Below are 16,139 nucleotides of genomic sequence, written 5' to 3'. Positions count from 1 at the left end.
ATGTCCGACGAACTCAAGGAATTCCTTCTCTCTCGGCGCATTGCTACCAGTCGAACAACTGCATTTAATCCACAAGGCAACGGCCAAGTGGAGAGATATAACGGAATCATCTGGCAAACAGTTAGCCTCGCTCTACGATCGAACAATCTCCCCATAACTAGCTGGGAAAAGGTGCTAGATGTAGCACTACACTGCATACGCTCATTGCTCACTACCGCCTCCAACTGTACCCCTCATGAACGTCTGTTTAATTTCCAAAGGAAATCTGCGTTTGGCAATTCTATACCAACTTGGTTAGCCAAATCAAAATCTGCACTCCTGAGACGCCATGTACGCGGAAGTAAATATGAACCCTTAGTTGAGACAGTGGAAATTCTGGATGTCAATCCGAACTATGCGTATGTGCGTCTTAATAATGGGTGAGAAACGACAATGTCACTACGCCATATTGCACCACTTGGTGATGAAAACAACTATTCACTGCCTGAACTTGCTGCTACGGAGGACCCTATCAAGTCTAGCCTTGATCATCCTCCTCCACCAAGCATCACTAAAGACTCTGCTATTAATACTCTGGCAGACATTGAAAATTATGCCCCTGAAACTGGCACTCCTACATCTCCTCGCTGCTCACATTTGGATGATTTGTAAAGAACTTCCCTTGAAGATGCTGAGTTCGTCGCAAACCTCCATATTTAGCTGAAAATTACCAGCTTTGAATTTGTTCCTTTTCTCTATTTTCAGTTTGAGCAGAAGCTGTCTGAAAATATGTCCTGGAAGAACCTTGTGATACTGGACTTTCTTAGGCGGCGGAGAATGACCTGAAAATAAAAGAACTCTTCTTTTTCTTCCCTACCCCGAATTACCTCCCCTGTTTCTCTCTCCTTCTGGGAGACAGTAGTAGCAGCGATCGGCCATCTTTCTTTCCCCTTGTCTTTTTAGCTGAATAAAGCTTTATAAAAGCTATATAAATCTTCAGTCTCATTTCGTCATACATCTACACAACAAATATATATATAAATACTCGCGGAAAAGGTAAAATAAGTGCAAAAAAATTAAGAAAAAAAAGGGGGGGGGTCCATAAAAAAAAGATAAAAGTAAAAACGTTGATTTTTTTTATTATAAGAGCGTAACGGTTGTACCCATAAATATGTTTAAAAGAAAAATATAGCAAAATCATTTAGTTTATGCTTGCAACCCCTCCCCCCCCCAAAAAAAAACAAAAAAAAACGTAAATGTTTGGAAAAATAAAACTAAAATATATTTGCAAAAACAAAAAAAAAAACGTAAATATGTTTGAAAAAAAAATAAAACTTAAATATGTTTGCAAAAAACCAAAAAAAAACATGTTTAAAATTAAAATATAACAAAAACATTTATTTTTATTGAAAAAGAAAGGGTGCCATTATATACATTTTGTGCTTCCGTAACTGGGTGGACAGACAGTAACGCCACCTATAGTCAAACGGAGGAAACAGGCTCCCTCTTTCTTCACGATTACCAAAATATCTTTATGCAGTGTTTTTTTTTTTAATATTTATAAACTGTTTTTTACTTTTTTAATAAAAATATATTATGGACTGTTTTTTCAAACATCAGAAGTGTTGGTATTTTTTTTTTTTTTTTACATCAAACATAAAAATAGAACTGCTATGAACAAAATATTTATGAACTGTTTTTTTTTCCAATAATATGTTTTTTAACTGAGTTTTTTTTTTTTTTAAAAATCAAACATAAAAATAGAACTTGTATAATAAAATATATATTATGAACTGTTTTTCAAACATTAAGTGATGGTAATTTTTATAAATAAAATATAAAAATAGAACTTTTATAATGAAAGTATATTTGTGAAATTTGTTTTTAAATCAGATACCGTAAAACAAATGTATCCAATAAAGAATATTTTCAAAATAATTGTCTTTAGTTGGAACTCGCATTAAAAGTTATATATATTCTAGTAGGCCGCCTGGCATTGCCCAGTCGTAAAATACGCTTAAATATGATATTTTGATTAATGCAGATTTCATATTTATTATTACATTGTATTGGACCCAATATATAGTAATGGTTTAAAAAGTTAAAAAAAAAAAAAATGACTTGTGCGCCAGTGCGCCACCACTGAGAATTGAAACCAAAACGTTTAGCTTACAATTTACTTTTTCCTTTGACATTAATGCCTGAGCTATGAAAACATGTTTGCTGCAATACTAAAAATGAAATCATGAACCAATAGCTATTACGTTACACATGCATATTTGTAATGCCGTCGTTCGACCATTATCTGGCAAATTCCATTTGTTTAATTTTCACACTTTTGCACTGATTTCCTCTGGCTAAAACCCAAATATAAAGTTTTGCATGAGTTCGAATACCCTATATAATAAATTTCATGTCTGTAAATCAAAAACTGACAGAGGAGTTTGGTAGGCAAATTTTTTTAAACAAATATATATATATATACATACATAAATATGCATATAGAAAGAGGTTTGTGTGTATTATAACCTTTTTATGCAAATATTACGCAAGTATAGATCATGTATAATATCTGCATGAATATAATTGCATGTAATAGTTAACTAAAGATGATCATCCCATCAGAAAACCGACAAAACCTAATAGGGAATTAATTAAAATGAATGTTTAAAAGAATATGCAAATTAGCTAGATCTTTTGCAAATGCATACAATTCCACAACCCATATATAACAAAGTTGTATTTTCTTTTTAAAGAAATAAGAAAAAGGGGGTTTAATATGAATATCAATACACACACACACAATAAAAAAAAATTTAAAGAAGTATAGATATATGAAAAAATATCTTATTTCATTTTACTATTGGAAAAAAACAGTTTATATACATATATATATAATATATATATATATATATATATATATATAAAAAGTTGATGAATATTTTTTAAACAAAATCTCATTAGAAAAAAAAACAGTTCATAAACATATATTTATTATAAAGATTATAATTTTGTTATAAAAGTTCAAATAAAGACTGCTTGAATAAAACTTCTATTTTTATAGTTGCATTAAAAAAAAATACATGATGTACAGTTTTGGTTATCTGTCCCTAAAGCTTTGTCTGACGTCACTTCCGCCATTTGTAAATAAAGGTGCGATACTTAACTAAAGCCTTTGATTCTTATTTGGAATTCAATCTAATTAAAAGTACAGTAAAATCCTTACGATGTACGAACCTGATCATGGAATGGAAATGTCATATTTCAAAATTGATCAAGTAGTTTTTTTTATAACATAAACTTTGTAACTATGAATTATTGTTGAGTTATCTCTCTTTGGTTCTTGACTTTTTTTTCATAATTGCGGGCAAGACAGTTACTTCTCAGATACTTATAAAATTTTAAAAATAAAACTACTTGACCACTTTGCACAATTTTTGGAATATGATAAGTTTATTTCATGAACATTATAAAGATTTTCCTGTATTTTTAAAAAATTAGGTGCAATTCTACATAAGAACCGATTTTTGTTCAAAACTTGATCTTCAAATGTATATTTTTACTCTACAATAAAATGGCAAACATGTATATATATATATATATATATATATATATTGCATTGGTAGTAATTATTAAGTGTGTCTACCAAAAGAGTGATCAATGTTTAGACAGAGCCAAAATAAGTGAATTTAGTATACAAACAAATGGCTACACATAAGCACACATGTTTCAGCGAAAACCCAGTAAGGGAATCGTTTCGTCAGGCCAAGGACATCCATTTGTTTGTATACTAAATTCACTTATATATATATATATATATATATATATATATATATATATAGACCGACGCCAGACAACATAATGCATTGAAAAAAATTAGGTAACATTTTTTTTGTTATTAAATTAGGAACCATTTTTAGTAAAAATCTATTATAATGCAAGTAATCCAAAAAAAAAAAAAAACCATGTTTGGAATCTGTAAATTTACTACAAGAATTGAGCGTTTAAAAAATCGAGTTTTACAGGTCGGGAGTATTGCTCTATTTAAAAATGCAGTGGAGTTAAATGAAACAAGTATTTTCGTTATTCCAAAAAATTGAAAGAAATATTTTTATACATACTTTATTTTATTTTACCTTTTTGAGATAACATACACTGTGAAAAAAATTTGTAAATAAATTGTTTTTAACGAAAAAGTATTAAAACTTATTATTCTCCCTGATTACTATGCAATAATACATTGAGTTCAACCCAAAAACGTTCATCGGTTAATAATAACAATATTAAAAAATAACAAAAAACATTTTTATCGTGTAACCATTTTTATAAATCGCATCATGTTGTCTGAATTCTAATTTTTACTTTAAAAATGTTGAAAATCGAACTTTAATATGATATTTTAAGCACTGACGGTCATGTTTTTTTCTTGCATCTAAAGTATGGAGTGCCTTAAATAAGTTTCTAGATGTTTTTGTGCAGGCATTTAAAATTGTTGTAGACTCTTGAAAATTCAGTAAGTTATTGCTATACATCTTATGAGATGATTGACTAATTTTTATGATTTCAGGTTTAAATGAACAGCTACAGCAGGAATTGAAATACATCCTACTAAAGCCTGATTGTCACAACTGGTGAATGTTAAAAATGCAATCTGGATGCAAGGACAATTTAGAAGAATGATATGCAATAAAGTTCTGTTTTAAACTTAGAAAAAATGCCACAGAAACATATGAGATTCTTTAGACTATTTTTGGACCATCTTGCATGAATCGAGCATCTGATTTGGAGTGGAATAAAAGATTCAAGGAAGACAGGAAGTCTGTGAGGGATGACGAGATGTGTGGGAGAAGTAAGGAAGTCAGAACACAAGAATTGATTGGCCAAATAAAAAATTTTATGGATAAGGACTGTCGTGTGTCTATAGAGACAATAAGTGCACAGTTTGGTGTCAGTGTGAGAACTGTACACAATTATTCGCGAGGAACTGAAGATACTGAATATTTGCACAAAGTTTGTCCCAAGGTTGCTCAGAGAAGATAAAAAAAAAGACATTATAATAGCAGGGAGATGGTCAAGCTGATTAATTGATCTGGCAGTTCTTGATGCTCTGGTGACTTGCAAGAAAGCCGGATCTATTGCTTTGACTCAGAGATCAAGAGACAGAGTTCCTAGTGGAAGTGTGATGGTTCTTCCATACCCAAGAAAGCCAGACTGCAAATCCACCCAAAAACTTATGATGATTCGTTTTTTGACAGCACTGGCATGATCTATATGCATTGGGTTCCCACTGCGCAGACAGTCAACAAGGAATACTATGTTTAGGTTTTAAGGGAGTTTAGGAAGAGATTCTGTTGGAAGAGACCAGCAATCTGGTCAGTGGCATTTCCACCAGGACAATGCACCAGTGCACAACTCCATCCTTGTCACAGACTATTTGACCAAGATGGATGGCACTTGCTATTTGTTCCCCATCTTTTATTGATGTGGAAATTGAAAACATTAAAAGGATTTTTTATTATGAATGGATATCCACCTCCATTAGTTAACTTAGTTATTAATAAGAAAATTCAATCCTTTTCTGAGCTACCAAAATACGGTCCATGTAGATTTCCGGTATACCTTAAGTTACCCTGGATTGGACCTGAAGGCCAACTTATTGGCGATAAGATTTCCTCTCTAGTGTCTTCTAATTTTGGTGCTCTATCTATTTGGAGTATTGCTTTTTCCACAAAAACCGCCTTTCCCTCATTTCGTAAGGATGTCTTGCCTATCTCTCAAACAAGTAATATTATTTATAAATTTCAATGTCGGTGTGGTGCCGTCTATATAGGCAAGACGACCCAGCGTCTTCAGGTCAGAATCGCCCAACATGTTCTCCATTTCATCTGAGATCATCAACCTACCACCAGAAAATCTCAACTGATAGAATCGTCCATCGGCCAACACTTGATCGATAAAAAGGAGTGCAGTCTTGTTTTCTCTCCGGAGTGTTTTTCTGTTTTATACAGAGGACGTACAAAGTTCCACCTGTCTGTCCTCGAAGCACTTGCCATCATTGCTAGCCCCCCTACTTTGTGCAAGCAGAGAAACCTCCGGCTTCAATTAGAATTATTTGGGTAGTTAGGTTTTTTTTTTTTTTTCTTAACCTCCTCTCCGCTCTTACTCCATACCACTACCAAATATTCTAAAAAATAATAATTTTCAGACTTATGACCCTTGAAAATGTTAGTCTGAACGAAAAGCGCTTCGGGTGTATTTTAACGATCTTGTTTTTAATCGACTTATTTATTTTATTTAATTGTACATGTGTTACATATAACTTGCCCCATTTTTTTTCCTTTTCCCCACCCCGTTTTCCATCTTATTTTAGTTGATTGAATTTACGCGATGGTTCACTTCTTTATAATTATTCTAAAATTTTGCCAATCGAATAAAGATATATATATATATATATATATATATATATATATATATAATTCAAACACAGTAGTGTTTGAATATATGATTAAGTGGCAGTTTTAGTCATTTAGAACTGCTTTAAAGCTTAACCGCTCACTCATTTTTTGACCAAATTTCAAACAATGATTACAGTTTGTAGATGACCTTCTCAGCTATATTGTGAAAAAAAATTTCAATTTTCGTTCAGTAAAACAAAAATCATGATTAATTTACTGGTGTTCAAAATCGTAAAAAAACGTAAGGAGATGAGCAATGTTTTTTATGACTGGTTCCGAAAGCAACCACATCGTTTCAGTGACCACTGTTGCTACCAATTCACCACTCTCGCGAAAAGAGAAGTGAAGCAGAGAGAATGGAAGAATGAAAAGGAGATAATTGGGGAGGGGGATTTTATTGAAAGCAGACGAGTACCGTACATTGTTATTACATATGTGTATTTTATGTTTATAGGGGCAAAAAATAAGACTGAAATTAAACAAAGAACAAGTGAATTTACTGGAAGCCTAGAAAAAATCATGGATTACAATAGCACGAAGTAGAAATTCCATTTAACACAAAACAAACTACGAAGATTTAAGGTTTTAACGATTCGTTATACACAAAGGGGATAAAACAAATGCTCTACATACCTGAAAACATTTTATTAGTAAATCTTTCTCTGAAATCTTTGTTTAAAAGCACACAAAAGCGTGATAAATTTGACAATGGACTATTACAAACACAGCCCTGTCTGGGAAGGTATTGAACAGAGCATGTATGCCAAAATACAAAATTTTGAGCCGTTTCAAAAGCTGATACTAATAACTACGAGTATATATACGAGGTGCTTTCAATAAGTTTCCAGACTGTTTTTACAGGCACTTAAAATTGTCGAACATTCTGGAAAATTCAATATGTTATTGTTACACATCTTATGAGATGACTGACTAAATTTTATGATTTCAGATTCAAATGAACAGCTACAGCAGGAATGGAATACACCCTACTAAAATCTGATTGTCACAGCTGGTGAAATTCAAAAATGCAATCTAGACGTGAGGACACTTTAGAAGAACGATATGCAATAAAATTCAGTTTTAAACTTGAAAAAATGCCAGAAAAACGTATGGAATGTTTCAGACTGCTTTTGGATCATCTTGTAAGAACTGAGAACACAGACGACGAAAACAGTGACCCAAGCCCACCAAGATTCTACACAACACCCACCACAAAAAGAAAACCACTGCAAAGTATTGAAAACAACATAAACAAAAGACGTAAATCACTAGTATTTGACACTGACTCTGATTAATTACATGTACAAAATGTTTTTACTACCATAAAAAAATAAATTTCATTAACTTAATTACAACTTATGTTGTTATTAGCATGAGGCATGTAGCATGAAGCATGAGCATGATAAACATTATATATAGTTTCACCGGCGGCGGTAAAATTACCATGTATACACTTTCACCGACAGAGAAGTAAGAGGGAATATGAATCTACCTATTAAAGGCGAAAAAGATTCACAGTAATTATACAACAGGCGTAACGATATATACGGTAAGTAACAAGCAGGCGAAACCATAAGGTAAGTGAAAATTAAAATTAACTCTTATATAATTTCACCGGCATATGCATATTATTGTATTGTTAGGGCACCATCTGGCTCCGGCGGTCCCACCTTATTCTATTATATTCTTACTCTTTCTTCCTCTCCACAAATAGGTCAAGTAGGGTAAAGGTAGTGGGTAGAGGAGGGGGGGGGGCGGCGACGCCCCCACCCTACCCACTACCTTTACCCTATTTGACCTATTACGAAGAAGAACTGAGCATCAGTTTTTGAGTGGCATAAAAGATTCAAGGAAGGCAGGAAGTTTGTGGGGGATGGTGAGAGGTGTTGGCAGAATAAGGAAGTCAGAAAACCAGAGTTTATTGGCCAAATAAAGAATTTCTTGGATAAGAACCGACGTGTGTCCATAGAAAAATAAGTGTACAGTTTGATGTCAGTGTTGGAACTGTACACACAATTATTCGCAAGGAACTGAAGATGCGGAAGATTTGTGCAAAGTCCACAACTCCATCTTTCTCACAGACTATTTAACCAAGATAGTTCCTCACTTGCCCTATAGTCCAGACCTTGCTTCCTGTGACTTTTGGTTATTCCCTTAGCTCAAAGAAAACCTTATAGACTGTCGTTATGAGACAATAAAGAGTTGAAAGAGGCTGTGACAAGGTTCATTGACACGCTCACACAAGGGAACTAGAGTTTCATGTGTGTACTATCAATAAAAGTGCCCTTACGAAAAAGCCTGGAAACTAATTTAAGGCACCCTGTATATTTCGATTATGTGCATATTCTATAAAGGTACATATCTCGTTAGATTCAACATTTATATTTTCTCAGTGATGTTCAAACAAAGGATAAACATACGAAGTTAAGATTAAGCTTAATTAATAGCGTAAACATAAGAAGTTAAGATTAAGCTTAATTAATAGCGTAAAGATAAGAAGTTAAGATTAAGCTTAATTAATAGCGTAAAGATAAGAAGTTAAGATTAAGCTTAATTAATAGCGTAAACATAAGAAGTTAAGATTAAGCTTAATTAATAGCGTAAAGATAAGAAGTTAAGATTAAGCTTAATTAATAGCGTAAGCTTAATTATAAGAAATAATTTTTTTTTCAACTAATGTTTCAAAGAAATGTGTTTTTAAGATGAAAAAATGTAAACAACTATGAACGTAAATCAAATGTACTTTTTTATGGAAAATATTTTTCCAAGAAAGTTTAAAATAAAATAAATATTTCTTTTTTTTCATGGAATCAACATTGATCAAAAATAATTTTTGTAAGAAAAGTAACAGAAAACTGTTTTTTTCCTATTAACGAAGATAATTTTATTGTCTGCTGAAAGTTGATTGCTGATTGGCTATCTCGTCGGCTTTTTCCACTACCGGAAGATGTCGACGTGACAATCAGCCAAGTTCTCTATCAGTATCCAGGTTGGATCTAATTCTCTTATTTTAGATTTGGAGTGAAAATCGGTTCCAAGAGCTTATCAAAACTAGGGGTTTCCTGAAGGACAACGCCATTCATTTCGATTGGGAAATTAATTTCGATTGAGGCATTCATTTCAATTGGGGCATTCATTTCAATTGGGGAATTAATTTCGATTGGGGAAATAATTTCGATTGGGGCATTCATTTCAATTGGGGCATTCATTTCAATTGGGGAATTCATTTCGATTGGGCCATTCATTTCGATTGGGGAATTAATTTCGATTGGGGCATTCATTTCGATTGGGGCATTCATTTCAATTGGGGCATTCATTTCAATTGGGGAATTCATTTCGATTGGGCCATTCATTTCGATTGGGGAAATAATTTCAATTGAGGAATTCATTTCGATTGGGCCATTCATTTCGATTGGGGAAATAATTTCGATTGGGGCATTCATTTCGATTGGGGAATTCATTTCGATTGGGCCGTTCATTTCGATTGGGGAATTAATTTCGATTGGGGCATTCATTTCAATTGGGGAATTCATTTCGATTGGGCCATTCATTTCGATTGGGGAATTAATTTCGATTGGGGCATTCATTTCAATTGGGGAATTCATTTCGATTGGGCCATTCATTTCAATTGGCACATTCATTTTGATTGGCACATTCATTTCAATTGGGCCATTCATTTTGATTGGGGCATTCGTTTCGATTGGGGCATTCATTTCGATTGGGGCATTCATTTCGATTGGGCCATTCATTTCGATTGGCGCATTCATTTCGATTGGGCCATTCATTTCGATTGGGCCATTCAGTTCGATTGGCGCATTCATTTTTATTGGGCATTCATTTCGATTGGGCCATCCATTTCGATTGGGCCATAGCACTGTTCTTATCATTAATGATAAAGGAAGAGACATCAAAACAAAACGCCATGTTTTACTGCGAGTTACGAAGCTCTCAAATAATACATTCTAGAAAATTTCTTAATCAACGCCTTGAGCTATGTGCCAACATAGAGTGATATAATTTTGAAATTACTTAATTTAAGAATAACATTTGTGTAATAAATTTACTAGAAAAAACTGAGTGAATTAAGAAATAATAAGGAAAGTGTATCAAAGAAACAGACGACAGAAAAAAATCAACGCATTTTTCTTTTTTTTAAGCAAAAGCCTTTATATTGGGTATTTCCAACAACGCATTTTTTCTAATTTTTTAAACAGTTCATTTCTCCTTCTCCAGGCCCATGTGACATTTCGTCTTTGTTCTGGCGCCTCCCACACGTCTCAGACACGTTTCGTATCCCATTCCTCCGAACACTTCTTTTTTTTAATATGTATGTTCTTTTAATCTCTGCTGTGACGTCACATCGCACACTGGCTCAGTCATTTGCATATGCCTGCTGCTACTGCTGCTAACCCAGCGTCAACGACTCTGTTACAAAAATGAATTCACAAAACTCGTTTTGTGTATTTAATGAAATATTTAAGAGAAGTTAATGTGTATGTTCCAGATGTGTATTTTGGGAAATTGTATGTATTTGCTTATATAGATGCAAAGAAACGGATATGGATATGAGCTGATATAGGCTGATATGAGCTAAAGACTGGCATTCATCGGACCATATAGTATTTAATTGCTGGTATAAAAAAAATATACAAAATTTATTTACTTTTAGATTAAATACGTCTCATTTCAATTAATTTGAAGACTATTCCTATGGCCTTCGTCAGGTGGTAACTGCGATGAGATAGGAACTTCAAATATCCTAACTGTATTCTCAGCAATTACTGCCATCCATAGTTGTTGTCGTCTCACCACATTTTGGCCAAGTAAGCCTCTGGTTGGCTTTGGGTAGGATTGAGACCGCTATCTTCAGACAATTCTCACTTGGAACTGTAGTAATTCAACGTCTCTATCCACTGCACCACGGGCCCGGAAGAACAAATGTGGTGAGACGACAACAACTATGGATGGCAGTAATTGCTGAGAATGCAGTTAGGAGATTCGGAGTTCCTGTCCCGTTGCGGTTACCACCTGACGAAGGCCAGAGGAATTGTCGGCCGAAACGTTGTGAAACAACAACTAAGAAAGATGAGGATAATAGTCTGCAATAAATGAATTAATAAATGATACTCATCTCAATAATAAATTCCAATTAAATAATATATACTTTGAAAGCATTTAAGTATATTGTTGCAGTTAGATTTTCTAAATGCAGTACGGTCATTTAAAGGAACTACATTTTGAAAGTAATCTTTTTAGTTGAATGATTTAATTGTATCATTGGGGTATTTCGATACAACAAAAACTACAATGAGAACCTCCGTTGTTTTTGTCAAAATTTCCAAATTTTCACGTTATGGAATTCGCATGTCTTTTGCCTGACTTTTTTTGAGAAGAATAACTTAAGAATTTCGCTTTTATTTTCATATAACTACACCAAGGACCTCCGTTATTCTCGTCAAAATTGAAAATATTTTTTAAATTTCACCAACTATTGATAAATTAGCTCCACTGCTTTGTGGATGCCTTGGTAAAGACAAAGACTAAGGGAGTCAATCCTGGCAAAAATTCTGGTTTGGAGTCCCGATAGACAGCTGGTGAAGCACTGGTACACCTTTCTGGAAACTCCTGCGGCTACGCTGTTTCCAACCGTATTGACTTGCTTTTCCGTTGGACTTTGTCTGCAATGCCGAGAGGAGGACCATGGTAACTGGGCAAACCGAAGTCTCCTTATTACCAGCCCAGACCTGCATCCAGAGAGGCAACTCTAGCTTCGACTTTGTAGCCACAGAAGACGCTGCAGTGCACCAGACAAGATACAGAATGCCATTGCCTGATTAGAGAGAATGGTTGCCAATATTATTTACGTTCTTCAGACTGCTGTTCTCATCTTGGGAATTATTTTCACAACATTTTGAGCGATGTAATCTCCGACCTTCTTTACGTGTATGTTGTTGAACTCTGGAATGTTCTTGTTGAACTTGGGAATCTTTCTATCTGACTCAAATCTGCACAGAATTTCGAACGAAACCCTTTATTTAATCCAATGGGGTTACATGCTCTTGTTCTGTCAGCCATGACTAGGTAGAAATCCTCAGTAATTTGCAATTGTATTTTGAGTGTCGTTTGCACCGAGGATTAAACCTTTAACTTCCAGAAGAGTGTGACTTACAACTGAATTATATCAAGCACTTTATCCACGACGACACTGGAAATACAATTGTAAATTACTTAGATCTTCTATCCAGTCATAACTAACGGAACGAGAGCACGCTACTTCCAGGGTTTAAATAAAGGGTTCTGTTCAAAATTCAAAGCAGGTTCCTGAGTTCGGACAGAAAGATCCCCGACTTTAACAGAAAGTTTCCAGTGTAAGAGAAGATACACCTGCAGATAGTCGGAGGTTACACAGGCCGAAACGCTATGAAAATAATGCTGAAGATGAATCAGTAATCCGAAGCATCTAAATAATATGAATAGCTAATCCTCATCTCAAAAACTCAGAAACAGAACAATTTAATGTTTTACAACAAAAAATATTAATATGAAAATATATCTTCTTAAAGAGGTTCACCAAAAAAAGCGTTTTAAGGCTACAATCTTGACATGTTTGTATACAATCACTTTTCAATAAACCATGAAATGGGATCAGCTACTAAAAAGATATGTTCAGCAATGTGGATTAATAAAGGAAAACAATACATGATGCAAAGACACCTCTATTTCAGATTGAAAACAACCGTCAATAACACAGGACATATTCTTTTCTCTCTCCATGAGGAGCTGACCCATCGGGGTTAATACCAACAGTGAAATGAAGAGAAATTAAAACAAAACAAACGATCTTCTTTGAAAACGATGTATTATACCGAAAGTATTGGGAAACTTATTTTAATCATTTAATAAAATATTTTAAAGATTATTTGATTTTCTAAAATTTCAAATTAATCTTACGTAATAATGTTTTCAAAGATTTGATTAAACTGCTTCTATTTCGAATAAAATTTTGTTGAGCACTTAAATAATCATGTTCTGATTAATTAGCAAGCAAGTGGTGGGAACTTAGCGGTTAATGATGCGGGCTAACAACTTGAGTGTGTCATGTTCAAAATCAATCCGTAAGTACCCGATATCCTTCCAGAAAGAATTCTTAATAGAAAGTTATATTTGTGACGACACCACACTCTATAGCAGGCATGTGGAGAAAACTAATGAGCACATATCTAAGGTAAGCGTTGAAACCCTAAAGGAAGACCTTCAGTCCGTAGTGAAACCAGGTCAAAAATGGATGGTAACGTTCAACGCTGTCAAGACAAAGCTCGTTTCCTTTAATAATTACATGAAACCTTACAAACCACCAATAGTTATGGCTAGAAATACTTTATCTGAAAGCACTTCATTCAAGATCCTTGGCTTAAAGTTCACATGAAACATGAGTTGGAATAGATACATCGAGATCATTGCCAAGACTGCTGCAAACAAGGTGGGCTCTCTATACCGTGCTAGAAAATTACTTATGCCTGAAAGTATCCTATATCTCTACAAAGCCACCATTCGCCCATGTATGGAATACTGCTGTCACATTTGGGCTGGTGCATCTGTTACTAGAATTTTGCTCCTGGACTGTGTCCGAAAGAGAGCCACCAACCTAATAGGTCCTGAACTGTCATCTAAGCTTCAGCCCCTGTCCCATCGACAAAATGTTGTATCCCTCACCCTGTTTTAGAAGTATTTCAATGGTGGATGCTCTGACGAACTACAAGCCCTTGTACCCACTCGACGAAAATACTCCCAACAAACCCGACAAGCAGCGAAGTCCCACCCCTACACAGTTGAGATCTTTTAAAAGATATATATTCAAACACACATCTTTTTAAAAACGACCTCCCTGATAATATTGTTTCGGAGATGGGTATATTTGCCGATGACACCACTCTCTATAACAGATATGAGGGGAAAACAAATGAACACATATCCAAGGAAATGGCAGAAACACTAGAGGACGACCTCCAATCCGTAGTGGAATGGGGACAAAAATGGTTGGTCACATTCAATGCTGCTAAGACTAAGCTTGTTTCCTTCAATAACTACAAGAAACCTTCTCTACCACCAATAGCAATGGCGAAGAACACATTGCCTGAAAGTACTTCTTTTAGACTCCTCGGCTTAACGTTTACAGGGAATATGAACTGGAATAGATACATTGAGAGCATTGCCAAGGCTGCTGCAAGGAAGGTTGGCTCCCTCTACCGTGCTAGAAAACTACTTACGCCTGCCAGTATCCTATATCTCTATAAGGCAACCATTCGTCCATGTATGGAGTACTGTTGTCACATCTGGGCTGGTGCATCTGCTGCTTGTCTCTCGCTCCTGGACAGGGTTCAAAAAAGAGTCGCCAACCTGATAGATCCTGAACTGTCATCTAGGCTTCAACTTCTGTCCCATCGACGAGATGTTGCATCCCTCTGCCTGTTCTACAAATACTTTAATGGTGAATGCTCTGACGAACTGCAAACACTTGTACCTCCCCGACGTAACTACCCCCGACAAACCCGACAAGCTACTAAGTCTCATCCCTTTACAGTAGAGATCCCTAGGTGCAAGAAAGCCTTTTACTCCAATAGTTTCTTCCCCAGAACTGCGGGTCTTTGGAACTCCCTTCCGGGATTCTGCTTTCCCAACTGCAATGATATGCAGAAGTTCAAGTGTAATGTTAACAAACATCTTTCTACTCTTCTCCCTTTATAATGACCCCGCTAATTAATTCCCTAATAGTAGCCCCCTGCTTCAAAGTGGCACTGTGCCTTGTTTGGGGTGAAAATTGAATAAAAAAAAAAAAAATAATATAATATAAGAAAGCCTTCTACTCTAATAGCTTCTTCCCCAGAACTACAGGACTTTGGAATTCTCTTCCAGTTTCCTGCTTCCCCAATTGTACTGAAATGCAGAAGTTCAAGTGTAATGTGAACAGACATCTTGCTGCTAAAATCTCTACAAAGTACCCCTGCAACTTAGATCCCTGATAGTAGCCCTATACAACAAAGCTGCAATGTGCCTTGTTTGGGGTGACATTATAAAAAAAAAGTCATAGGAGAAACGAATGCTGACAAAAATTATCATCACTATGAATGATGCTTAACAAACAAAGAAACTATCATTGGCAACCAACACAGTGTTGTTTCACCGTCCATCTAACATTCATTTAAGCCCTGTAAGTGGTGATCTTACATATTGCTCTCCCGGATAACGCCGGTTCACCCAAGGTAAGTAAAAGTAATTGCGATTGGCAATCTCCTTGAATAAAAATATTTCCATAGGAAGAAAATATTTGAATGACAAAAAGAATGTGTGAGATACATAATTACAGTTAGGAATTTAGATTCATAAATAACGATGTTAATACGTGACAAAAATCAGGTGACTGATTCATTGTATTCGTGGAAGATAATAAATGTGTGAAATATAATTTGGTTGTCATGAGTGTCCGGAAGAGAAAAAGGTTTTGCATATTCAGGGCACGTCAAAACGAAACTTACATTAGCAAAGTTTCTTTCCTAGAAATGCCCGTCTGTGAAACACAATACCGCGAGGCTGCTTCCCAGCTTGCTAAACATGGTCGATTTTAATTCCAATGTAAGCAAGTTCTTTTTGAGCCGCCCTTTTAGATAATCAAATTATTTCCAACCATCATCATCATTACCAACCATC

The 16,139-nt window shown here is 34.9% G+C and overlaps 1 protein-coding gene across 1 annotated transcript; it reads left to right on the top strand.

The window, feature by feature from the left end:
- On the top strand, nt 1-423 carry LOC145292322 (uncharacterized). The gene has a single exon (XM_080138650.1). The coding sequence runs from the start codon at nt 1-3 to the stop codon at nt 421-423; it is 423 nt and encodes a 140-aa protein (XP_079994776.1).
- Nucleotides 424-16,139: the final 15,716 nt, after the last annotated feature.

This window comes from Euprymna scolopes, chromosome 13 (genome assembly GCF_053919585.1).
Source record: "Euprymna scolopes isolate OS-2025 chromosome 13, ASM5391958v1, whole genome shotgun sequence".
NCBI lineage: Eukaryota > Metazoa > Mollusca > Cephalopoda > Sepiida > Sepiolidae > Euprymna > Euprymna scolopes.
This window is presented reverse-complemented; position numbering and strand designations above follow the sequence as displayed.